The 26,957-nt window shown below is 44.0% G+C and overlaps 2 protein-coding genes across 2 annotated transcripts in view; one reads left to right on the forward strand and one right to left on the reverse strand.

Annotated features, from left to right (window-relative positions):
* Positions 1–1,942: 1,942 nt before the first annotated feature.
* On the forward strand, positions 1,943–17,871 carry SLC35A1 (solute carrier family 35 member A1; the record flags this gene model as incomplete). Its single annotated transcript, XM_081997347.1, is given in 9 exon segments — positions 1,943–1,963; positions 1,965–2,025; positions 5,326–5,503; positions 11,032–11,191; positions 11,557–11,709; positions 12,522–12,588; positions 15,770–15,946; positions 16,285–16,419; positions 17,741–17,871. Coding segments are annotated over 9 exon segments (1,083 nt in total).
* A 1,810-nt stretch (positions 17,872–19,681) lies between these two features.
* The window catches only part of RARS2 (arginyl-tRNA synthetase 2, mitochondrial), a gene marked incomplete at its 5' end in the record, with an annotated part of 40,470 nt that continues 33,194 nt past the window's right edge, over positions 19,682–26,957 (reverse strand). The window contains 6 exons of the mRNA XM_081997455.1: positions 19,682–19,802; positions 21,156–21,219; positions 22,144–22,218; positions 24,918–25,013; positions 26,051–26,160; positions 26,260–26,327. Of these exons, the coding sequence (XP_081853581.1) occupies positions 19,716–19,802; positions 21,156–21,219; positions 22,144–22,218; positions 24,918–25,013; positions 26,051–26,160; positions 26,260–26,327 (500 nt within the window). The 3' untranslated portion in view covers positions 19,682–19,715. The remainder of the gene's footprint in view (positions 19,803–21,155; positions 21,220–22,143; positions 22,219–24,917; positions 25,014–26,050; positions 26,161–26,259; positions 26,328–26,957) is intronic.

Raw genomic sequence — 26,957 nt, forward strand, 5'->3', positions numbered from 1 at the left:
AGCAGAATGAAATCTGTCCCTGGGCCTGCCCGTTTGCGCTGTCATTATCCCAAGTGTCTTTGCAGGGTAACAGGCATTACGAGGGTGGGCCAAGGCCTGGAGGTTGAGAGGAGGGAATCGCTCTTGGATGGCTCTGGCTCAAGCCTTTTAGGTCTCTAGTACCTTCTGTATTCCTTGGCTAAACAGGGTGCTGGCTGAGCACATAGGAAGCCAGAGGAACTTGACTTTGGAGCACCTTTTCAAAAGCTGTTTGACTCATGTTTGAAAAACTAAAGCACAACAGGAGAAGGTTTTTATCTTCATTTCATTGTGGCAGGGAAATATGTGCTAGGTCTGATCAACACAACTACAGCTATTATTTCTGTTTATGAAAACCTGAATCATTTCAGCTTTAAAATGAAACAGCTTCTCAAGTGGAAGTAGGGAGCACTTTAAAACAGAGATACTTTCACAACAAGAACGAGCTCCACAAGTTGCTATCTGCGAAATGTCCAGATGTGCAGGTGTGATCGCACAAGGTGTGCTAAGGTTTCTCATTCTCTTTTTTGGTCAGGTGCAGCGTGGTTTCCTGGGTTATTGTAGGGCAAGCTTGTGATAATAAAGGCTCAAAGATTCAAAGTGCTGGAGTGATTTTTCTGTGCCATTGTGCAGGGCAGCATTCTCTTTTTGTTTAGCTGCCTCCAAGGCTTCACTTTTTACAGTTACACAACAGGGACAAATCCACAAGGCACAACACAAAAAAGGACCAGGAGAGGAGCACAGAAAGAAGTTAAAATCGTTTCTACCAGCTGATTTCTCTCTTTGGTAAACAACTAATCCATAGCAGCCAGATGTGCTGCTCCTCCATGTTTTTCAACGATGAGCTGGCACCAATTTTTAGATTTATTAATAAAAACGTGAATGCTGTTACCAGCTGCAGCTTTTTTTTATTCAGTGACAACACCCTGCTGCTGCTTAATGGAATACTTTTTGTTGCTGTCATCTCCATGTATTTTTATAATAATTTGCTTTGAACCTTTTATGTTAAAAGTTCTTACCCTGAACCAACAAAGTAGTATTTTAAGAATACATAAAAACATTCATTTAAAAGAAAACTGATGAGTGACCATCCCTTCTATCCCACTTACTCTTTTCTTTTTCATTTGGGGAAGGTGCTGCAGTGTTGCAAAATACTGGGGAATACAACGGTGATCTGCGTCTCAGGTTTTGGCACGGCAGATGCACGTCGGTACCCAACAGCTTGCTCCTGGCCACGAGAAATACACATGTGAGATTCCCGGGTGTTTGCTACCAATGACATAGTTCAGGGGTTCAAAAGGAAAAAATTAAAAAAGGAGAGGTTACTTTTCAAAATGGCTTCATTCACGTGCGAGGGGAGACAGTGCTCAGTGGACGCCCAGTTGGACTTGAGTTTTGCTTTGTTCAAGTCTGGTCTTTCCCTTTCGCCGGAGCAGGGGCGAGCGTGCTCACAGTTGGTGAGGCCACGCCATGAACGCCTCGCAGCCAGGGGTTCGCTGACGAAGCCCAACACTTGCAGCTGCCGGGCCTTAGGGTTGTTGGAAAGGAAGCTCCTTGCAGCGCGCCGGCACCCTTTGCATTTCCAGCCGGTTCGGGGCCACCTTCCAGGTTGGGCGCTGCTGTCTGGGGAAGCGCCTGGCAGGTGCACGGGCAGCAGGAGATGGCTTCGCACCCCAGCGCCTTCCCAACAGCACACCCTCCGCCCCCCACCCTTGACTGACTTTACGGGTTAAAACCGGTGAACGCCGAGCGTTAGGAGCTCCGACGGGACCGGCGCCTCCCAATCCCGCCAGGGGGCGGCCTGCCCCACCGCCATCTTCCCCCCAGGCGGGGGGAGGATGGTTAGGCGAGACGGACCGCCGACTCTATGGTGAAACGAGGTAGGCGGGGCGCTCTAGGCCGCCGCGCCGCTCTCTATGGTGTAATGGGAGGAGCGGCGGGGCACGGCGGGCGGCTCCGGCCCGGCGGTCTTGGCGCCTTCTGCGGGCACGATGTCGGCTCCGAAAGGTGAGGGCGGCGGCGCGTCTTAGGCAGAGGGGCGCCGCGGCGCCCGGGGGGAGGTACGGCCGGAGAAAGGGGCAGTCCCCGCCCCCACAAGACGAAGCGCGACCCGCGCGCTCGGTGACTCCTCGCGCCTCCCCCTCCAGATGAAATGGAACTGTCCTCCCCGTGGGGGGCTGCGGCGCCGGGCGCCACCACCGCGGGCGCGGAGGGAGGGGGCTGTGGGGGGGGCGCGGGGCCGCGCCGGGGAGGGGCTGTCCTCTCCCGCCCCTCCTTCCCGCCGCCCGTAACCGGCCTTGGCCCGGGGCCGCCACTCCGGCCGTGTGGGGCGGCGGGCGTCCCCGGGCTGGGGCTCGCCGCGCCGCGGTGGGCGACGCCGTCCTTAGGGGCAGCCGCCGCCGGAGCGCTGGCGCCTCCCTCGCCGGTTCCCGCTCTGGGAGCGTTTGAACGTGGCGCAGCGCTTTTGGGGCTTTGCCCCCGGCCGTGAGGCCCAGGTCATCCGTGCCCACGGGCGCACACACCCCTCTTTCCCCTCTCCGCTCCTCAGCGCCCACCGGGCGGGCGTCCCTAAAAACAGCACCGGTCCCCGGGTTCCTGTGGGAGTGGGTGCCACGACGGCGGAGCTCTCGGGCAAGCCGTGGTGGGCTTGAAAACCTTCGGGAAGGCGATGGCTGCCCCTCCGCCCGCCTTGCGCGGGGCTCCCGGCAGCGGGCTCGGCGGGGCCGGGAAGGGGCGGCCGCGGGAGGTGCCGGGCAGGGCGCTGGGATCCCCTCCGGGCGCCGGGCTGGGCCTTGGGCTGCCGTTTAAAAGCGCCCCGGCAGAGCCGTGAGGCGAGCTGGGGGGCTGTGGGAGGCCCCCGTTTGTGTCCCGAGGCTTCTGGCCTGTCTGGTCCCGTTTGCTGGAAATCGTGTCATTCGAGCGGCATTTACTGAAGCCAGCGAGAGAAACTCTGCGGAAGAAACAGCTACTTTCCGCCTGCCCGCCCCCCCGCTTAAGCGGCTGTAAGCTCCGGTTTATCAGCAGGAGCGATGCGCGCCCCAGCCACGTCTGTACTTCTGCCCTCCGTGCGGGCACCGGCGCAGACATGGGCGCAGGCTGGAGAAATGGTCAGGCTGAGAAGTAGCGACAGAGAGCTTTTAACGTAACACCGGGGCTCTCTAGCGTAGTTACTTGATTCGTTGTCATGTCCTGCTGCGTTTGGTTTACCCAAGTTTGCAAACTGCTGCCAAATTGGGGTATTTATTTACTTGTTGGGGTTTTTTTTAAGAGTAGTTAATATAGGCAAGCAGTAAATTTAGTTTTAGTTCGGTAGTGCACAGGCTTAAAATCTCAATCTGTAAAAACATTGTTAATGATATTTTACTGCTGACAGAAATGATATTAAGGAAATATATTTTTGTAAAACTGGACTGAGTTAATTTTATTTCCTGGTTGTTATGCCCTTGGATTCCCCCTGCCCCGCCCCCCCGCCCCCCCCCCCCCCCGCAATCCAGACTTTATTTAAAAATGGATTACAGCTTGTCAGTCTCTTTTAAGCATTGTTAGTCCAAAAACTAATTGGCTCTACCTTTTAAAAGTGGTTACTGACGTGGGTAAGATTTTTATCTACAAGGAAGTAGCTAATTTAAATGATTGCAGCAGCTGGAGGTATTAACTGTACCTTGCAGAAATGTTATGCAATAGAAGACATCACTGCTCAAGAGAAAAATGAACCAAAACATCGCTTGCGCTGGCTTCAGCAATTCATTCCCGTATTAAATGAACCAAGTTATGGCAAATCTGCCCGGAGCTTATCTGTTAGCTCATTCCCTAATCGGTAGAGGAACATAAACTTATACCAATTAAAGTACGTTTCTGTAGGATATTCAGGACACAACAGATAATGGCCCGAAAGATGCTGCTGAATGACTGACATCCCCTCGTCAAATGCCATACGTAACAAAGAATAATTTACCAGTTTGAAAAGTGGATTTGTAGACACCTCACGTTCACTGATGTCTCATGTTGTAGGTCATGCCTTCATGCAGAGAAAAGTCCTGTTTGGAGTCATGCACTGTTCTCTTCACTGGTGCGATGCAGTCTTAGCCATTCTCTGACATGGGAGCAAACTGGCATGGTCTGGCCACATCCACACAATGAAACTCTCGGGCCTGGGAGGAGGGCGGCTGTACGAAAAACTGTCTGCGGTAGACCTGGAACGGGCTAATGCCCAAGCTGGGCAGGACAGTAGTTGGTCCAGGGCACAACTGTTACAAGAATTCCAGCAGAGACCTTATTGCAGCCTTCCAGTACTTAAAGGGGGCTCATAAGAAAGATGGGGACAGACTTTTCAGCAGGGCCCATAGCAACAGGACAAGGGGTGATGGTTTTAAACTAAAAGAGGGCAGATTTCGACTAGATAAAAGGAAGAAGTTTTTCACACTGAGGGTGGTGAAGCACTCGCATGAGTTGCCTAGAGAGGTGGTAGATGCCCCATCCCTGGCAACATCCCAGGTCAGGTTGGACGGGGCTCTGAGCAACCTGCTCGTTGCAGGGGGGTTGGACCAGATGGCCTTTAAAGGTCCCTTCCAACCCGAACTATTCTGTGATTCCGTGGTTGCTGCTGTTTTAGGAGTATAGCAGTGGGGAAGATAGAGGGGATAACACAGACGATACATAGTCGTGTATGGTTTAATGTACTTGAATAGTCATAACCTTAGTGTTTTCTACAGTGAATAATTTTTCAGGAAAGCCATTTGTGTGAAGTTCCATCGTTGTTCTGAGCAAAACTCCCCTCTCTTACTAACTTAGGTGGACAATAAGTCTGAAGAAAATGCTGCCTTATTTATTAAAGTTTGCTAGGGCCATACCGAACTTTTCCCCTCTCTTTGCTTTTACTAGTCTGCCAATGCTCTTTGTGTCAGACTTTAGTATATTGTGTGGTGGAGAGGATCAGCTGCCATTTCAGGGCAAGCCCTTGCTGCCAGCTAAAGAGCAGGAAAGCACAGACTTTTCGATTACTATTAGATAAATACTAGTCTGTGATTAGTTTTTCTAGAGCAAAGGATGAGGGCAAGAGGACATCTTATTTTCAAACACGTGGTGTTTCTGTACAGTCTTCTTTGAGAAGAGACTTTAAAATCTAACTTGGACTTTTTATAGGAAGTGTTTCACAACATTTTAATTATTGCATGCTCCCATGCATGTAGTGTTTGGTACAGTCCTCCAGCTGGAGAGCACCCTGTTTTGGTTCTTCAATTAAAATGAAGGGCATGCTGTGTCATCATCTTTGGTTTTTTTGTTGGTCTTCTGTTTTTTTTTTTCCAGAAAATGTCAGCTTACTGTTCAAGTTGTACTGCCTCACAGTGATGACCCTGGTTGCTGCAACATATACGGTCGCGTTGCGGTACACAAGGACAGTAGAGACAGAACTGTACTTCTCAACAACAGCTGTGTGCATCACTGAAGTTATCAAATTGTTCTTGAGTGTGGGCATCTTGGCTAAGTAAGTAATGGGAATGCTAATCAGTGTTTTGAAAACAAATCCCAGCTTCTAACCTCAGATTCTCAGATACCGAAGTAGAGCTACATTTGAGAACATGGCTGGATAGTCATGCTGCTGGAAGAATCCTTTTAAAGCGGGTTAGAGCTTGTGAGTCCTCCTCAACTGAAACTGCTTTGTAAACACCACAGTGTTCAGGTGTGTCCTTTCTGCATATTTTCCATTTCTGTATGCTTTGGAATAGGTTGAAAATGTCAGCATGGATTATCTGCCATGTTTTGGGTCTTTAAAGTATTGGTGTAGATAAAAGCTGGACTGTGAGCCGTGGGCTGCTGAGTTATATAAAATTGTAATGTTCCTACTCATAAATTTTCCCAGACAGTGCTACAGGCAGACATTTTGCTGTCTGTTAACGTGGGGAATCAAAGCTGAAAGGCTGTGTGGTCAGAAAATACTAGAGTTTCTGTAATCCCGGACTAATGCTAGGAACTAGAACGTTAGTCCACACGTGAGCATCTGAAGTAGGGAGGCCATCAATCTGCTGTCTTTCCTCTCGGTTTCGCTGTGCTACGTCCTTGGAAGAATCTTTATATTTTAGACTTTTCCAAAGCCCAGTTCTTGCTGGTTTGGTAGAATTTGTTCTTTTAGGGTCTCTGCCTCTCTCTTTGTGGCTTTTGGTACATCAGAAGGCTGGCTGTTTTGTGCTAGAGGATCATGAAGTCACATGGTGTACTTCAGATTTTTATCAGATCTTTTCTACTTAACATCAAAATGGCATTTTACTTGCTTTAGAAATGAGACAATATTTGAATTTGGTAAGGCAGCTGTGGCAAACTACCTTTTGTTTAACCTTTCATTAAATGTAACGTGTTACAAAAGGCAGATGTGGCCGGTGGCAGATTTCTATTTCTCTTTTTGTGCAGCCGGGGCTTCTCGCTCTGCCAGCACAAAATATTGGCAGAAGCATCTCTGCAGACGAGTGATTGCGCTGTGGTTCTCACAGTGTTGTGGCCAGTGTGGATCCTGATCCAGCCTGCTTCCTGGAGCCTGCAGCAGCCCACGTTTCTCAATAGAGAGGGACCTGTGGGTGGCCTCAGCTGTGTGTATCGTTTCTCAAATCCGTTCTTGTGCACCTGGGACCCAGGCTGTTTGTACTATGCCAGAGAGGCCTCGTTCGGCAGGGTGAGCAATCTGCCTTTTGTTCAGGGTTGGTAATACTGTGTTCATTAAAAGTATGAATGGTCTTCTTGCTTGAAATAATTAAAATGGCAATTACTTTTAACTCAGAAGTCTATTACGTTTTTAGAACAGCCCCGCACAGTCAAAAATCCATGGAGCCCATTGTCCTCCCTTTGACAGTCATGAGCAGGGGATGCTTCAGAAGCATAGGCCATAGGGCAAGCATGGACTGAACTTTCTTTAGCTGGTGGCAGAAGCGTATGGATTTCCCAGCCTGGAGGCTGTGTGCACACTGTGGCTGTGGCCCCTAACGATCCTCTCCTCTCTGAGATTGCCCAGTTTCTTTTTGAACCGTTAGTTCCTGCTGTACCTGGGAAATTACTTCTGCAATATAATTACACAGTGTATGGAAAAAGTACTTTTTAATAAACACTTTATCAGTTTCACCGAATTCTGTCTTCTTGTGTTGACAGACATAATGAATAATTTTTCCTCCTTTGTTTTTATTTTCCTGTCTCTACAGATCTGTATGGTGTTTCCATCACTCATCTATTTTCTGAGCTGGGAGTCCTAGTCTAATTTTTCTGTGATCATCCCAGTACCCACCTCCACAGCATTTTCAGTATTGTTACATCCCTTTTGAAACAGGATCCTGAGCTGCATGCAGCATTCAGGATGTGAACATGCTGTGGCATTAGGCAGAGGGGTGAAGGTGCTTTCTGTCTTGGTCTTGATTCCTCTCCTAAGGATCCGTCACGTTCTGCTCGTTTCTCTGAAGACAGCTGAGCCTTGAGCTGGCGCTGGCACAGAGCTACTCGCATCTTTTTCCCAAATGCCCGTAACTTGTTTGGAGATGGTTACTCTATTTTGGGGTTGTCATTTCCTGTGAATCTTTCTCATTTATCTACAGCTGAGCTTTATTTGCTGATTGAAATGGGATGAATCTGATTCACTGAGCTGTTTGAAGGTTCAGTTATAATATCTATTCCAATCTGCTCAGCTAGTGGGTTTTTTCCTCCGTAGTTGAGAGAGGGGTGGGCACCAGCGGCCGCTATTCACCAGGCCGTCCTCACCTCTTTTTGGTAGGACATCTCCCTTGCTGCTGGGTCCAGATGCGTGCCCTTGCTGTCCAGATAACTGAGCTGTTTCTGAGTTGACAAAAGACCTGGTGAATTCTGATCGGCATAGTGAGAGACTCTTTGGAAACTATTGCAAGTTTCCTTTTGGATATCACATATAATTGAGTGTAATCTGCAAAGTTTGCCAATTTCCTAGTAATCTCCCATTTCAGATCAGTTAGGAATATGCCAAACATAAATTCCAGCATAGTTTCCTTCAATGTCTCCTTTACAGCTTCCTCCAGTTTTAAAGTCCTAACCAATTTGTCTCACCCAAGGCACGGTGCCTTTGTAGTTGAATAACCACTTAGAAGGTAGAATACAATCTGTTTTTTCTGTACAGCGGGATACATTTGGGTGGGTACCTCTTTATTTTTGAAACAGCCAGCATTGGTTACTGCAATATAGAGGATACTGGAGTATGACTCTCACATTGTTCCAGCTGTGAAATTTGTTTTCTTACACGTTCTTACGCTATGCCTTTGCAGTGTTTACTTTTAAGGTTTCTCCTGGAAGACACATTGAATGGATGAATGCCAAAAGATTGTCTTTCAAAAGAGAAGTTTAGGATAGTTTAAACTGTGTTAATGGTTTACTCAACCATACTCCCTAGTTCTCATATTTATTTAATGTCCAATTCACCATCTGGTAATTACACTGCCTACATTCTTAGATGGTACATAATTACTTAGTAGTGGATGAAGAAAAGTAGATCTGATTTGCAAACTCTAGTTTTAACTTCAGCTTTTCTAAAAAATGCATGTTTCTGTTGCAGAACTGATTGTTATTAGTACCTCTCACCTATTCAGACCTCTGAAGAAAACAGAATATGATTTTTAAGTCGAATCTAGATCAAGAACGCTGAATTAAAGCTAGACAATTTTTTGTTTTCTTATTTGATTTTACAGTGTACATCTTTGTGCACCTTATTTTGCATTATCAGCTGTACACAAAGGCTTGTTTTCAGTTCTTCTTTGTGTAGATTTAGATCTGTCTCCACATGATCTTTGTCCTGAATTCATCTTACAGTTAGACATTCTTGATAAGTGCGTGCTTCAGAAAGCACACCCACTGCAAAGATGGACTATTAGATATTTCATCTTCTTGTTCTCAAAAACTGAAGTGAAAGTGGTGCTTCCTGGACATCTGTTACCCTTCATTGCTGAAATTCCATGCTAGAAGTCAAAGTAGACAGAAACTACTATTACTGCTGTGATTTGCCTTTTAAACGTGTGATCAGTTGATTCACTGAGCATGGTCTGGAACAGAGGCAGGTATACTTTAAATATTATTTACTTGTTCGACAGCCCATCTTAGTATCGACAAACAGAAGAAGCCATTACTGTGTGGTATTGTTTGACTTCTTATTCTCACAGAATAGAACTGTATCTGTGCTAATTATATTTTATTTGCAGTTAGACCTTTGAGATAGAAGTGCTTTAGTCCAGCTGTACCTGGGTGTAACCAGGAACTCTAGGTTTTCTTGTACATCTTATCTCCCAATGTAATAAATACGTCGAGGAACAAGTAAATCAACAGTTTTGCCTATAATGTCAATGCCTCATAATGTTTTATGCAGTTCTGTATTGAGGGCAATTAACCGTGGTGAGCTGTAGCACGAACTCTTCCCCTTCCGTGTATTGCAAATTTGGCTTTAAATTCTGCTTGTCTATAGATTTTCATGTCAATGGTTGTCCCTTGTGGCCAGATGTGTCTTGCAAAAGACACCTATGTGACATGCGCACTGCCACAAAGTCTGTCCCAAGCAAAGTATCCCCTTAAGTTAGGAGAGAGCTTTGCATGTGACCTTGCTTATACAACAAGAGTGGGGGAAACCATACTCACCTCTGTTTGGTAACTGCATTGCCCTTGACACTGGTTTTTTGTGTGTGCTCTCTGTTATGGGAAAATGACAAAAAGAATCCCTTGCAGCCGCCTGTGTAAGGACTGCTCTCACTACAGAAAAAAAAAAGGAGAAAAAGAGGTATGTGCTTGGTGCCAGGCAGGGAGGAGAGTAGCTTGGATGGAAGGATCGTGAGAGGTTAGAGTCCATAAATCTTTGGAGAAGAAAAGTTTAAGAACCTGGAGCACAGAGTCAGGGGTTGATCAGGAATGGAAAATATGCAAGAACAAGGTGGTTAATGAGGAGCCTGGGGCATAGAGAGATTTCTAATTTTGGTAATTGCTAGTAAGAGTTTGGGGCAGGAAGGTGATGTACATCTGTGGAAAAGGAAGAAGTTGGGACATGGGTGAAATGTAGGGAACTGGGCTCCTGGAGCGCTGAGGAGGATGTGAGCCATTTGTGTAATGCCTGTGTAATGGAAGCAAAAAGAGTGTTAAATTCAAGAGCAATACAGGTTGCAAGTTGAGAGGCCTGGGGGATGGGAGTGGTTTTGGATGTTGGTATTTGTCAGTGGCCAAGCGAGAGCAGAATGGGAAGGAGGAACATGGGACTTGGGGAGAGCTGGGAGGGGAACTGGAGGACTCGAGTAGCAGCGACGAGTAAGTGAGAAATGTCAGATTAATGTACAAACGATAAGGGAGAGCTAGCAATGCAGAGGTCAGCTTTAATAAGCTGAGGAGCAAGCTGCAGAAGGGGACAGGAGTGAGAAACAATGCGTTCTTCGCCACTGCCTGCTCTTGCGCACGTGGTCATTACCTGCAGGAGATGTGTGAAGCTGCGAAGCGGCACGGAGCCGCCATACGCCCCGCCGGACCTCTTTACCTGTGTGCTGGTGCCGGTCCGGCATCTCCCGCAGCACAAGTGAGAAGAGGAACCCAGGGCTGGCTGAGGAATGAGAGGTGTTTCCGGCTCAGTAGTGTGCAAGGCTACAATCTTTTTTGGTTGTACTGTGAGGCCCAGCTTAAAGGGGATCTGGAAAATCATGGGCATTTGACATCACACACAAATATTAATAGCAAAAAAAAAAGGGTGGGGACAATGACAACAGCCTTCTGTCCCAGTGCCTGTATACTTAGTGACTTACACAGTATTCGTGGTTGTTGTTTAATCTGTTACACATTAATGCATCTAACCTCTTGATTCCAGAATGTCTTCTTCACCTTCAGGGGTTTCAACTTGTGATGACCTCACTGCTTTTTCCCAGTTAATTTTTCTTCAGTGAGCAGAAGGTACAACTGATTGTTGAGAAGAAATTTTCAGCCTTCCCAAAGGAGTCATTGATTTGATTTCTGTTTTCAAATTACCAGTTACATTAATATTTTATTTTGCAGAGAGACTGGAAGTCTGGCAAGGTTAATAACATCTTTAAAAGAAAATGTATTTGGAAGTCCTACAGAATTGCTAAAATTAAGTGTTCCATCTTTGGTGTATGCTCTCCAAAACAATATGGCATTTGTGGCTCTTAGCAACTTGGATGCGGCAGTCTACCAGGTAATACACGTTTTTGTCAGTAGCCGATCTGTAAATAGATTTCTCTTTACTGTTCCATGAGGCGTACGTGCTAGGTGTCTGCCTAGCACACAGTACTCTCTCTAGCCTCAGTGTTAAAAGCCAGATGATGCTTTGTTATTTTCAGAGCGTACGCTCCGTTGCAGAGCTCTGGTTTTCTGAGTTAACCCACTCGCTGCCAGAGTCACTTCAAGTTCAATTTGTTGTAATTGGTGATGGTACAAAAACCCAAGGATCTGTAGGAAATCAATGAATATAAAATTTTATCTGTCTTTCTGTAGTTTAATTCAGGTTACAGAGTAGTTCATAAAACCACATCCTCTACACTATATTCCCATCTTCTTTAGGTGACATACCAGTTGAAGATCCCTTGTACAGCTCTATGTACAGTCCTAATGCTAAACCGTACCCTTAGTAAGTTGCAGTGGTTCTCTGTCTTCACGCTGTGCGGTGGTGTTACCCTTGTTCAGTGGAAGCCTGCTCAGGCTACGAAAGTACAGGTAAGAGTTTACATTTTGCCACGTCACGATGAAGAAAAAACTGCCTTATACTTTGTGTTTCACTTCACAGCAGCTGGGATTAAGGTAAGGTCTCTTACATTCCGCACAGCGATATCCGTTTCCTATTTCCAGACACATCACCTACAACATAACCGTTAGTTTGATCGTTTGCTTTCACATTTATTGTACACCAGTTCAGGCAGGCTTGCAGTATTGCTCCAGTCTCACTTGTTGGAAAGGCAGCCAATTGCTACAATTAGTAAGAATTACCACAGTCATCATAATCAGTCTGATGCATCATCATAGGAGTATCTGAGTAATACAGTGCTTCCAGCAGTTGGCCCTGGTATCGTTGTAATTGTTGGAGCAGAGAACTTGAAATCAAAGCACTCGGTGGAATTAGGCGGGAAGCTGCAATGCCTTGCGCGTGTGGGAATGTCATTTAAACACACCCTTCGCTGGCGCTGACCTAATCCCGTTCTAGAAAGAAACAGGCATCTTCTGTTTCTTAGGTCTTAGCTGCTGGTTAGTGTCATTAGTGGGAAAGGCAGGTCGTGCAGCTGAGAAGACTGGCCATAGCCAAACAGACGGTGCCTGAACACTGCAGGGTTTGGTAGGAGCACACACGGAAAGCGAAACACCACACAGCTACACCAAGCTAAGCTGAAGGGCAGCTTTAGCTAAGCAAGTACATTTTTATACTGTAATGAAGTGCTAATAATTTTGCTGTACTTAACAAAGTAGTTCGGGAATTGATTACTGTAAATTACTGAAGTGTTGCATCCTTTTTAAAATACCGGTTGATGTTGCAGGTGGAACAGAATCCATGGCTAGGGTTTGGAGCGATTGCTGTTGCTGTATTGTGTTCAGGATTTGCAGGTATAGTATTATTTCCATACGCAGGTCACAGCAAAAGGATTGGAGAACTCATGATGTTTGAAACAGAATGTTCTAATTAGTTAACTGTCTTCGTTGAGCAGACGATAAAAAAGGACTTTATCCCCTCTGCCCATAATTACCTTCTGCTTGCAGTAATTATGGCAGATTTGTGACATGATTACTCCAGTTGCCAAGCAAAAGACTAGGAACACGTACTATTGGTTTTACGTGATGCAACTTTGAAGGCTGGTTTGCAAATGGAAGTGTCTTTCAAATGCTTAGAATAATACTGTAGGGAACATCCATAATGACTCATTCAGTACAATTAATTAATGTAGATCAGTTTTATAAAGGTGGCTTTACAGTGAATAGCTCCCTTATGGTGATCCCATTAAATGCGTTTTTTTAATAAGGAGAACTGAGCTCCTCACTCAGTTCTTGTGCTAGCTCAGCCCTGAAATACACATTGCCGTAGTCCTGTAGGTGGTAAATCTAACTGAGATGGAGGGGGAGCATGAGTAAGGCAGAGAGGACAATGAGCAGTGGGAAGCCTAGATAAACGACATGAAGGAATTTTGGGTTTATTTGGCTTTGTTTGGTTTTTGTTCTACAACCAGTGTTTCCCCTCAGAGTAGTTTTTCTCTGGCTTCTGCAGAAGGAGACCAGAACCTGAGGTCAAAGTGAGCTGGTGCTGAGAAATAAGGAAATGCAAATTACTACTTTGAAATTACTACTTGAAATTTGGCTCACAGGGTCGTATTTCCCTGGCTGTAAACTGGATTCTTCCCCCTCCCTCTGTAGGAAAACAAGGTACTATCACCCACCTTGAGTACCATACAATCCTGCCTACAAGAATAATGTTGTGCTGTGCATAGATGCTTGCTACTCAAGGAAAACATTCTGGTTGGCTGCGGAGGAAAGGTAGAGTAGAGGGTGTTGTTCTTGTTTAGTGTCTTTTCAGTGGAATGGGCACTTTGAAGCAGAAATAGTAAGACTCTGTAGAGTTCAATCAACTTTTCCTGGAAGGTTGTAAATTTACTCATTTCAATAGATGCTCCCAAGCCACGGGACAAAATATAGGAATCACAGTGAAGCCTTCAGGGTCTCCTAAAGCTCTCTAGCTTTCTCTGATAACGTGGGCAGACTGTGTGCTTCTGAAGGTCTGCAAATTCAGACCATTGAAAGGGCTGATGCAGGCAGTTCTAGAGCATTTAGACACATATGGCTTGCTTCTGCAGAAGGATTGCAGCTTGGGTGTTTCCTCCCTGACAGCTGTAGCTTTGAGGCAGCAGGGAGGACAGAGTATTTCATCTGTGAAGCTCCTTGTGCCCTTGGGACTTTACATGTCGAACGCATAATCCCTATTTGAACTCCTTGCCTCCTCTTCCTTCCCACGCCCACATGAAGAAGTTATTTTGGCATTTAACCTTCAGTTCCCGGACTGACCATGTGAAGGGTTTTATATTATTCCAGCAAAGTCAAAAAAGTTAGGTGTTTTTGTCCCTTAGAGGTGGAAAAGAAGTTTTTTCCTCAAACTGCTGATCCTATGATAATTTCCAAGTATCCGGGGGCCCAACAATGCTTATAAAAGCATTGGACAAATCTGTAATGGCAGATCCTTTGTGAATTGAAACAGTACTGAAGAGTAATTTCTTCTAAACAGCACCCACTCCTTCCTTCGTCTTGCCTAGTGATTTTTATGCATTTTCAGAAATCTGAAAGCATAGTTTCATTGGTTTGCTTACTCTTTTCTTAGTTTATAAAATTTACAAGTACGGTTCATACTCAAGCCAAATTTCCAGTACATTGATTACATCTGGTTGTGCTCTGTGGGTCTTCTCAGCAGGCAGAAATCTCAAGATAGTTTACAGTGGGTTCTTTTAAGCACTGCAGTCATTAACAATACTATTTTTTTGTTGATATTGTTGTTTAGACTTCAAAAATACATATTCATATAAGATAATATCATATTTCCTTGTTTTTTTAATTATTTGAATCCCTGAAATAGAAATCTGTTTTTTCACCATAAATATTGACTATATTGTATTAAATTATAAATTGCATTTTTCATTAATAAAAGAGTAGCAAGACCTTCCTTGAAGCTAACTGAGGGATTTCAGGAGTGTGCCCAGGGCTTCTAACCCACAGGTCTTTTCTCTGTGCCCATCTTTGTCAGTTCCATATACTTTTCTCATATAATGTGAAGGATCTTGGGTGACATCAATCAGCAATAAACTTCTAGTCAGTAGGGCTCACACCAGAAGGTCACGGAAGTGGCTGAGAATATCTGAGTCCTGCAAACACTTTGAAATGTGGAGGCAATTCCGGATATTAGCGGAGTCCTCGTGTGGGAGCAATGGTTAAAAAGGCAGGTAGTGATGGGCTTGTCAAATGTCGGCCTTTTAGTCTGACATACACCACCTGAGTAGAATAATGAAAAAGTATTTGGGGAATTTCAGTAATGACAGAGCCTAAAAGTAATGCTCATCAGTGTGGCACTGCGACTGAGAGCTCTAGATGAAAATGAATTCCATTTCCTCAAAACCAATCTGAAGTTTCAATTAGCACAAGGCATTGGTTTTGGTTTGCTTGTGTAATCCCCTGAAGCTGTGGTTTCAGAATGTCGCCACTCTGCCAAGTACTCTGTGAGCACAAGGCTTCCGAGGAATTTTCAGTCTTAGTACTGAGGTAATACAGTCCCACCCCTGTTTTTAATTTTTTACTGCTAAGTGTCTCAGTGGAAGAGGGCGTGGAAAAGTCCTACATCATGCTAAAATACATAAATACTGTCTTGGGGATAAAATACCAGGTGCCAAGGTGAAATGTGTTTTTCATCTGGTGTAGAGTGGTACAGAAGAAACTCTGCTGGACAGAAGCCAGGCAAACCAACTGGAAACGAGGAGTATTTCAGGTGTCGATGAGGTTCATTGTTACAACTGTAAAGAGAACCAGAACCTATTTTTGATGTTATGTACCCATTAAAATGATCCTGTCCTGGAAGACACACATTAGCAGGATGTGGTGTTGGGTCCCTGGCATTGGGAACTTCTGTGACATTTAACAGTATGTAGGACAAGATGATTGCAGTAGTCTTGTCTGGCTCTAAAACACCGTGAACCGTGACTCATTAAGGATGACACTTCATCTTACTGAAACCTTTTGTTTCTTTCTTTGTTTTTAGGAGTTTATTTTGAGAAGGTCTTAAAGAGTTCAGATACTTCCTTGTGGGTGAGGAATATTCAGATGTACTTATCTGGGATTGTGGTGACTTTATTTGGTGTGTACATGTCAGATGGAGCCCAAGTTCTTGAGAAAGGGTTTTTCTATGGCTATACATACTACGTCTGGTTTGTCATCTGTAAGTATTGTGTGGATTGGTTTTTTTAATTTTTTTTACTGTGCTTTGAGGGATTTTATTTAAAAGTGTAATTTTCTTGGAAATTATTCACTTGCCCAATTTAAAATCGTGCTGAAACAGCAGCCTAAATAACTGAGTAGTGAATAGATCATCTTTAAATGAGTCTTATCTAATCTACTAGATGCTACACAAGACATCCCATTTTGCTGAATGTTGCGTTAAATCACCAATTAGGAGGATGTAGCCCAAACAAGGAGTACACTAATAGAGTAAAATGCATCACTTCAAGAGTAACTTACTGCACCTTTACTAACAGAAACATGTTACCTGCTTTCCAGTTCTCGCCAGCGTAGGTGGCCTCTACACTTCAGTGGTTGTGAAGTACACAGACAACATCATGAAAGGCTTTTCTGCAGCAGCAGCCATTGTTCTTTCTACTGCAGCATCAGTCATCCTCTTCGGCCTCCAGCTAAGTGCGTGCCTTTTTGCCATTCGATTTGACCATACATGCATGTTCCCTTCCTGGCTAGCAGGCCCTGTGCAGTTCATATATTTGCACCTCCTCTGAATTTTTCTGGTTTTAACTCAAGTCTTTTCCAGGATGCCTATAAGCCAATGCATAATCTGTGTTGTCTTACAGAAGGTGCCTGATGATCCTGTGCTTTCGCAGGCGTTCACGGTTTGTTCTTTCAGAGGCATCCTATGACCTCAAAGGGAAAGGTTCTTTCCGATTTAAACAGCCTGAGTTTATACGGCTTTATTCATTAATCACTTTCTGATGCAGTTTAGTGTGTGTTATTGCCGTTTACCCGAGACCGCTGTTGATAAGTTACCATTTCTTGTTGGTTTTATCCCAGCCAGTGCCAAATGAATTCCTCAGCTATTTCTGCAACACAGTAGCGGGTAAAACTTAACTTTTGCCTTCCTTTGCTGTAGCCAACACCACCTGAGAGCGAGTCAAACAGCAGGTGGGGGCATGACTGATGTGGTGAATATTTTTGAGAGGGAACTGCAGCTTGCTTTGGGCTGTCCTGCAACTACAAAGGATTCTCTCCCTGATCAGTTCTGTCTCTTATGCCTAATCCAGTAGTTCCTGCTCAGTCCTTCACTGTTTGGTTTTGAGGATTTTTTTTTCTTCTACTTTCCTACCATAATCCGAAGACGGTATGGTGTGATGGTGGAAAAACTAGCTTCCCAATGTGACATTAGTGAGATGAAACTTAAGGGAAGTTTGCAAACAGAGAAAATCATCAGTGTTTGGCTGAAAAAAGAGCACCTTAAAGCAACTGATGAAAAACACTAGTTTTAAAAACTCACCTGGGCAGAAAATTTTCTTGATAGTTGACACAAATCAAACCTGGACTGGTGATCTTTCTGTGAAAGCCTCATTAATAGTGTTTCTCAACCCTGTCTAGAAGTGGAAAGGCAAACAAAATGTCTTATCACAGGTTACTTTATCCCATCCACTGTGTCTTTATCATTAAGCTTATTGTAAAGCAAGCCTGCCAGGTGGCATGTGGAACTACAGGAGATGTCTCACACTTGCTTTTCTGACCATCACTGCATTCTTGCTGATATATGACTAACTGAAATGATGTGGGGATTGTAAACACTGAAGAGATCTCAGTGACAGAGAATGATTCTAGATTCTGTGAATTATTACCAGCTTGTGGTCCTGTTTAGTTTTGAGTAATTTTAATACTGTCATTCAGATATGATCTAACTTAGCTTAGTCTTCTGAAGATTTCATCTTACATGGAGGTGTTTAAGTTAACTATTTTTGTCTCCTTTCAGCTGTTACCTTCTCCCTGGGTGCCCTCCTGGTGTGTGTTTCTATTTACCTCTATGGATTACCTCGACAAGACACCACAAAAATCCAGCCGTCAGAGACTAAGAGCTCAAAAGAGAGACTTGCTACGGTGTGACGTTGTCCATAAAAATGGACAGACAAGAGAAAAAATGGACTTTAAAAAAACCCTGCATTTTTTTAAAATTAGCTGTAAGCTAGTCATGAAACTGTTCAAGTAGGATAGACTAAAAGCAGAAGTTAGTTCTGTTTTACATGTGAAGTTTCCAGTGGCTGGTGCTGAGGCTGCGTGACTGCCGAGGAGCTGGACGGGTGTTTTATTGAAGGCATTCTTCAGCCACATCGGACAATGATGAGTCCCATTTACAAGGAAAGCAGAATGAAGGAACTGAACACTCAATTGTATATAATGTATATAATGGAGGGAAATCGGTTCTTTGTGTATTTGATAAACTGTCTTGCCCTTTGAGGGCAGAAATGCCCAAACACTTCATAAAAATAAATCAAAAGGAGGAATTACTGCCAGCATTTTCTCTTAAACTAGTTAGCAATTGCAGTTTGATTAATGACAGGAAAAGCTTCTCTTCTAGGTGATGCATATGAGATGAAGAGAGTACTTCTCCTGTGTTTTTATAATGAATTAATAGTATTTTTTTTCCTTCCATGCAATCTAGTCTTGCATGTCCTGACACAACTCCACCAGGAGTAACCACACCTCAAGCACCACTTCCCTCTAAGTGATTAGAAGTGGCACTTGCTTTTTGGTTTAAAAAATCAGAATGAAAAATTGGTGTTTCTCTTATGTTGCAGAATTTCTTTCTTTCACACTTCAAATGTTTTTTATACCTGCAGTAGCTGGTAAGAGGGATCTTTTATTCTATTCTATGTGTTGTGTCAAACCCCAGTCGTATGGGGGAAGGTTCGTATGTTGTCTTCTATCTCTGGCTTAAGAATGAATGAGTCAACTCTACGTGTCAGACTAGAAGATTTTTATCTGTGCATTTTATCTCTAAAACTTTCTGTGCATAACAGAGTGATGCTTGAAAAAGAGTTCCTGTAACACGTTAGGCTTTGATTTATGAGTGCCAATTCTGTAACTTCAACCTACTCCATTTTCTGAGGCCTGCCTCAGTTCAACCCTTCCAGAAACTGCAACTCTGCATTGAGGGAAAACTGACCTTGGTGCTTTGGGCAACTTGTTTACATTCAAAGTGGAGTCAAAAATGTGACCAAGTTTATATCCTGATTAGATTCCTTTCAGACGTTGAGTTAACCAGTTGGGTTTTACTTGAAAATGGGGCATGTTAAACACAGCAGTAACAAACATGCTTCAATTCTGTTCCAGTGGGAGAGTGTTCTCCGCTCTGCCTTTTGCCAGCTGTCCTGTGCATGTAGAACAGCATGCCACCAGAGTGACGCCCTGGTGGTTGTGGGTACTGGTCAGGCATTTCAGAGGCTGGAACAGCCACCTGTGCTAACTACCCATGACACTCCACCTCTCTGCAGCAGCGTGATGGCTCAGGAGTGCCAAGCAGCGCCTGCCATGTCTGACCACGTGTACAGTGCTGAGGGAGCACCCTGGTTCCTATTCCACCAGCTGAGCAGCAAACCCTCTGCTCCCTGGTCATCATGTCAGTGTGACAGAGGAATGGGTGAGGAACAGGATGTGACAGAGTTGGCAGGTTGCTGCGGTAAATTTACATGGTAAATACCAGGTAGACTAGTGTCTTAAGTCCACTACTCCTACCATGAGACTGGGAGAAAGCAATTGTGATAACCCTGGCCTCCTCCAAGGGGCTGGGCCATGCAAGCTCTTCTGCAGTCGGTATGATGGAACATAAAAACCTCCAAGAGCAGACAGTTGCCAGACTGCATTAGCAATGACACACAGGAGAGGATTTATATTCTCTTGAAAAAAATCCTTTTACTAAGAGATGTGACTTTGCATTGCATGCAGCCTCATTACATTTGAGTTACAGGTGTAATGCCAAGAAGTTTCATTCCATTGGCTAGAACCAAGCGTGCAGCTTGAAAGAGACGGAGCCTTGCCTGGAAAACAAGAATTGCTGTCAGCTTATGGTATTGCTACAGAATAGGGCATAGAATTCTCAGTGCAGCAGTTAGGAGGGGCCTGTTGGAGGTGACAACGCTGTGTGCATCCTCTATCCCCATGCAGGGCGCTGGGATTCGGACACACACGTAATCGGAGGACTGAGTAACACCAGTGCTAGCAGAATTCACACCAGCTGTTGATAGCCCATTGCAGTGTCAGCAGAGGGACATTTGTCAACAAAGAGAAGCTGGAAAGGGCTGCCCAGCCCAGTCTAGTATACCCTCAGGGCGGAGTGACCAGAGGAGATGCCTGCAAAAGAGCTAGCAATGACTAAAAAGTGAAAATCTTTTATGCACCACAGGCTGTTGCAGCCTGAGGATACTGCTGGAATCCCTCTCACTGTGCCTGGGTTAGAGGCTGTCGAGAAACCATGGGCTGCTTTGAAAATTTCATTCTTCTTGTCTTAGCTGTTACACAGCTGGCTATCTGAGAAGGGCTTTATCAACCTTACTCCAAAAAAACAGTTCTTGAAAGGTGCCACACTGTAAGATACTTAGAAATACTTTTTCACAGGATAAGGAACTGAAATTTTCCTTGTAGCTTGGACTTAGTGCATCTTCAAAGGCAAGAATACCTATAGCATCTAAGCTGAAATACAGAGTGCAGTTCCATCAATTCAATTCCACTGAATTTTTTTGCCCCACAACACAGCTCAACACTTCAATGTGATTTCCTACCAAAATCAGATAGGTAACTGCTTTTGAAGTAGATAGATAAAAGAAAGAGGAAATAAAAAAAGCAGTATAATTACTGTATCATTTACAGAGCAGTTAAGGGGTCAAACATTGCCTGTGGGAGCAGTAGAAAATCATCTGCATCTATCTGGAACTGCTTATTAACAGTTGTCAGCCTCAGTGCTTTAGCTAGAAAGGCAGTACAGACAACGTGGGATATGTAGGTGGCGAGAGGGAGGAAAGAAATTCAGTTATCTCCTAATTCTCTGTCTTCCCACATAACCACTAAGGGAAACTATCAGAAATAGCCAGCAAGTTAAATGCTCAAATGTTTACTTTTAAAAAGTTCAGAAAGAGAGGTGATGAGAAGGATTCGGAGCAGTTGTCCTTATGGGGCATTCCGTTTCAGGAAGATCAGGCAGAGCAGCCCTTTCCCGAAGGCATGGCCATGAAGAGCAACCCCTGTGTTCCCAAAGCGGTGCCGCCTGGCAGGACGGCCTGCAGGTGCATATTCACCCAAGTGGTTACACAGCTGGGTTGGCAAAGCCCTAATGGATCATTCCTATGGGATGCCCGACACAGACTCCAGCCATGTAACAACACCGTCCCCCATACCTGGGCTAGTTCAGGGGCGCTGCCTTTCACAGGAAGGGTTTTATGTGCCACGGCTGCAAGATGGCTGAAATAGAAAACACGGTGAGAATAGTGAGAATGAGCAAGTCTCTTGACAAGAGCAGTGCTATGGGCTACAGAAAGCAGCAGAACTGGAAGAGCCACAACTGCAGCATGCCAGAGACTGTTATTTCCAACAGCCTCTTTCACTTGGCTGAGGGAGGGCATGGTTTTCTGTAGCCTGCATGTTGTCAGGACACACCATCAACAATTTAATGCTCATTAAAAAAAAAAAAAAAAAGGCAAAAAAATCTCTCCATTCCTCCCCCCAAAAAACCCCCAAACTGGTCTGGAAAGATCCTTGAGAGCCTGCCCTATTGTTCCCAAGGTGCACGATTCCTTATACAATTTTCCTTAACTTGTTAAAGCCTTCCCCATATGCAGGCTCTACAGCTTCCTCCAGCAAGAAACACTCCAGTGTTTCACTGTCCTGTTAAATCACAGGGATCCCAAAGAGGACCCTCCCTATGGAGGTCACATACACGACTGTATGACTTGCAGTAATAATATGCTTTGTCCACCTCAACACATAGGCTGAGATCAGTGGTTGAAAGGAGGTTGGATAAAATTTCCTAGGTGAAATTTTGAGATTTAAGAGCATATTATCAGTTCAAATCTGCTCTTTAAGATACCAGCATGACTTTGGGTTCAGCTGCTGGGTTACAGCCAAGTGATTCTTTTTTCTTGAAAGTAATCAGTTTCTGAGGAGGCTCCTGGCCTTGTTCCTGGTTCCAACCTCAATCTCTACTACTTATTATATTATTTGCTATCCTACTTCATACCTATCCTGCTCCAGAGAGACTGTCCCACAAATTTACATCTTCCCACTATTTTTTACTCTTCAAAGCAGTGTAGATGCAAGGGTTGCAGAGCCAGCTCAGGAAGACCTGTCCTTACTGGAGATGGATGCCAGTATCAGCAATCACCTTACCTAAGTGTGAGGAGGTAGCTGACAATGTGCTTGGGTTGCAGATCCTGAGAAGATCTATATAGGACCTCATCATACCTGTGAAGAAAGAAAAGGGTTGTTTGGAAGGTATACTCGGATATAAGGCTCATCAGACTTTCCTAAGTCAGAACAAACACACAACTACAACTGCAGAATTAACAAAAATAATCTTCTGAACCAGACCTAAGCAATGTAGTTAGCACACAATTGATATTCTTCCTTGTTCATTATTGTTAAAAGGAGATTGCTTCTGCTCGTCATCATGCAAACATTGTAGATGGCAGAGCTCAGAGAGGCAGGCTATAGCAAGGAGAACACAAGAGCTATATTTGCTCCTGGAACATTATGTCTGCTTTTACATTTCAACACTAATTGCAAGTTCCTAGGAGCAGAAAACATATATTAAATAACCAAGGCAGTCAAAACAGTCCCCTTTAGTCCCCTAGAATTTTAAGTAGCTAATGGGAATCTTGTAACATTAGAAAAGACAAAACCAAAGTGGGTTTACATAATCCTGGGATAAAATTGACTTATGTAAGACAGTATTAAACTGGACAATACAGGCAGATTCATGGAGATCCATGTTTTTTCTTCACGTGTTCTGCTGTCCACTTGTGCACATCCTCTTTTTCACAGCCTGCAAGAAGCTAACAACACTTCTGAGGCTGAAGAGATTTCAAATTCAAAGTGTGGAGTGGACTTCCTGGTCTTTGCTCAGCTCCCAGGCCCGTCCTCACCAGCATGCCCAAGTCAAGCTTCCCTGGGATCTTCCTCCTTTAAAGGCAAGCTGCAGGAGAACTGGGAAGTAAGCTCTGATAAGGAGGGCTCAGTGGTCATGTAAGAGCTATAGCACCAGGGAGGGAGTGCTCCCCATTCCCTTGGTGGTTAAGCTACCAAAACATCTCTTACACATGCATTCAGCAGCTCATGTCTGCCAGCACGTGCCGGTGGCCACTGTTCAAACAGAGAAGGTCACCACCTTTATGCCACTATGCAACAGACGTGAGAGAGCCAAATCAGGGAAATCTCTGCATTGTCTCAGGGACAGCTTAGATACCAGCAGCTGCTGGCACCTCAGAGACAGCAACATAGATACAGAAAAATTACCATTAAAAAGCATCATCAAACAGCCATTAATAAAGCTTCATGAAGCAACAAAGTTGGTATCAAATGAAGCGCCTCTCTTTTGAGACCAGCTTTATTGCTTCATGAAGCTGCCATTTCAGTGTTAGCCTACGACAACATGTTAGATTATCTTATCAGTTAAGTAAGTTCACTTCTGCAGGGATATACATGCTATCTGCAATCTACTATTCATTAGTCTGCAAAATTAATGGTATTCAGAACTGGTAGCTAACTTTAAGGGCAAATGTTTGGTAGGTTTTCAAACAGCAGAAGCAGAGCCATGGGAAGTGGGCTTCTGGCAACTCAGGAGTGTTTATCATGGAAACTTTTAAAGAAGAATCTACTTACAGTAACTCACAAGGAGGACTGAACAGTAATTGTTACTCCTGAAATCATGGGATATTTAAATTGGAGTTTGTTAGCCACTGAGTGCCTGGTCTAATGGATAACCTAAATACTGCTTTCTGCTGGAAGTAAAGGCCCCAGGAGATGTTTCATACAGATTCCGTATGGTGCTTGGCCAGACTTAAAGGCCTTTGCAGACAATAAGAAAACTACAAAAATAAGAGCCCTGCAGTGCAGCAACAACTTCTGTTTGAAAATGGACACATCTGGGATGCAGTGATCCCTACAAATCAACCTGAAATACATTAACCCTGTTAGTTTTCACACATAAGACGGGCAGCTATACACTAATCTGATAAAAACCAAGAAACGACGCATAAGATTTCTGTAAAATACAATTGCACTGGATAAATAATAAACTAACAATCTTATTTAGAGTGCTGACTGGTCTTGCTATTCCTCAAGAGAGCATGCAGCATATGATAAACTGCAGGCAGACCTCTTGAGGCAATTGCAGTCAACAGTAAGACTCTGCAACCTACAGTTGCAGCCTGAAAGAAGCCACCTGGGACTCTGACATGACTTTTGGAAGTCTGAATTTTAAACAGATGCCCTTGAGAAGGCCTTAGTGTGGCCAAAGGAGTTAACACTCTGGCACTGTGCAGTGCGTGATGCGGTATATAGGACCTCTCACTAGGAATTCCGAAAGCCTCAATTACTTCCAACTCCATCACAGGCTGTGCAACATGGACAACTCCTGTGTCTCCATATTTTAATTACACACCTATGAAATAATGAAAACAGAAACTATTCAACTTTTAAGACTGAATTAGTGAAGAGCATTGCTATTAACAGGTATTTAGCTGCACACAGCTGAAGGATGTTGAGCTACTGAATGTGCATCCCATACTCCATTTCAGCTCACCCAGGAGCACTTCCTCTCCCCTGTCCCACAAGACAAAAACAGAACAAGAGGGACCAAGCAAACCTGCAGCTAAAATTTATATAGAGCTTAGCACATTTTTATGAAGACAAGAAATAATTAAAAGACTCATGTACACAGAGTATATGTCAAATATTGTTTTTACCTTATATGGCTTCTGAAGTCCATGAGGATTTCAAGTGATGGCTACTGTTGCAATCAGTATGACCCAACAGACAAGCTATTGCCTGAAATAGCCATTTTTCTCTTACGATTGTGCACTCTGTGCCTGCTCAACAGGCTGGCAGCAAATCCAGAAGTTTATTTTAATGGAACTGCTATTGGGAAAGAAAACTAGACAAACCTGAGAAGATGCTGAAGAACAGAGATGGCATCTGGCTCTTGCAAGCACGCCACATTAACGTCAGTTAGCTGTTGATTTCCCTGCATCTGTTCTAAACTAAAATGTAAGAACAAAAAAGAAATGTTGGATGTGAAACTCATTAGCAAAGCTGAACAACAAAAACGGCAATTTATATTTTTAAGAAAAAAAGGTAGGCATCTTCTGCTCAAGCTGAATGGAACACTGAGACAGACTACCTGACTTCAACCAAAGATAAAAAAAAATAAAATTTGTGATAGCCATTCAGCATCAACAGGATTAGACACATGCATGGACAACAGGTCCAGAAGCTGATGCTAAAAGGACTAGGGAGGTAGTCAATACCCTAGTAATGGTACCCTGGGTACCATCAATACCTAGATGATATGGGAGTACAAGAGGAATAGGCTACAGAAAGGGATCAGGCTTGCACGCTCTCCCTGACTACCATCTCCTACCTTTGTTTCAGACAGAATACCAGGTTGGTATGGAACTTTGGCCTGATCCAGGAAGGTATCTTACATATTTTTATGAAAATACATATCGATGCCTGCATTAAAAATGCTCTGACAGATCGCTATAATCGATAAAACTGTTCAAACTGGACTCTTCTGAAATCTTCTTAAAAAATAATTAAACATCAGGTGTTTGGCCTGAGTCAACAGGAAGGGGTCTGCTTTTAACCCTGGTTACCAACAGTGGGAAATAGAATGTTAAAAAAACCCACTAGCTAGAGTGGTAGCCAAAAACATCTAAGTTCCGTGATTTGGTATATTTTACAAGCACAGGCATTTTGGTTTTCACATCAGTTTGCTTAATCCTAGGGCCACTAATCTCCATCACTGACACTAACCACAGAGAGAGGCTGTTCTTAGAACTGAGAAAGTACATGGACAGTTATCTCAGCCCTGTGGAAATGAGGTAGAAATTTCATTTTAATTGGCTTGCTCTTCTGGGAAGTCTCAGTGATTCCTATCATAAACTCACACCTCTGCTGAAAAAGTGAACGTGTCCTATTTAGGAAAGGAGTTAACACTACTGATTAACAAAGCAGTAAGATAATAAGGTTAAAATACATGTCAAACTGTACTTCCACATACAAACACTCCTCTTACCTGTGGAGTCTGGCATGGGTGTACTGTAAGAACACGCCTGTATCTCCACGACTCTGAAGAGCTCGATCCCAGCTAAACTGATAATCAGATGACAGAAGGCCCCGGAAGTCCTGGAACAATAAATTAATGTCACCTAGCTGTGGCTCTCCTTCTCAATTTTTAACTTTCCACAGAAGATGCAAACACCTCTGGAGGCAGCTCAGACTCACCTGAATTATTAGTGCTGCAAGGCCAACTTTCTCTGCTGTCTCCATAGGGTCTTCTATCTCTTTGGTTGCTGAAGAGAAACAGAGAAAAAGAAATTGTAAGTTTGTAGTAGCATAATGACTCCCTTGCTCAGACTTCGAGATGCCAATAAAACAGCATCTTCTAAAACTGTGAACTAGCAATACGGAAATTGTCAGGATCCATACAGCGAGAAGTCCAGGATATAAATCCTTTTTTTAAGAAAACTGAGATACAGCTGTTTCAGATGTGCTTTTTCACATTTCTCCTAGTATGTGTAATGCAGATTTTTAAGGTCAGAAGGGTTCATTGCAAAAGCCTAGACAAACTACACTGAATACTTCTTCACAACCCAGACAGCCAATTTCTAAGATTAGGAACAGAATGACAGGGCAATTCAGATTTTGTTTAAAAATTCCAAGTGATAGGGAGGCATAAATAGCCAAAGAAAAATTGTTCCAGTGCCTAATAGAGCATTTGGATGTACATTTAGGGAGTATTCACACCATCCACTGTAGATATCTAAACTGCCCATACTCGGAGAACCTGAACTGAGAGAATCATGGAATGGTTTGGGTTGGAAGGCACCTTATAGATCATCTAGTCCCCACCCCCTGCCACAGGCAGGGACATCTTCAACTAGATCAGGTTATTCAAAACCTCATCCAACCTGTCCTTGAAC

This window comes from Phaethon aethereus (genome assembly GCF_964289735.1).
Source record: "Phaethon aethereus genome assembly, chromosome: 3".
NCBI lineage: Eukaryota > Metazoa > Chordata > Aves > Phaethontiformes > Phaethontidae > Phaethon > Phaethon aethereus.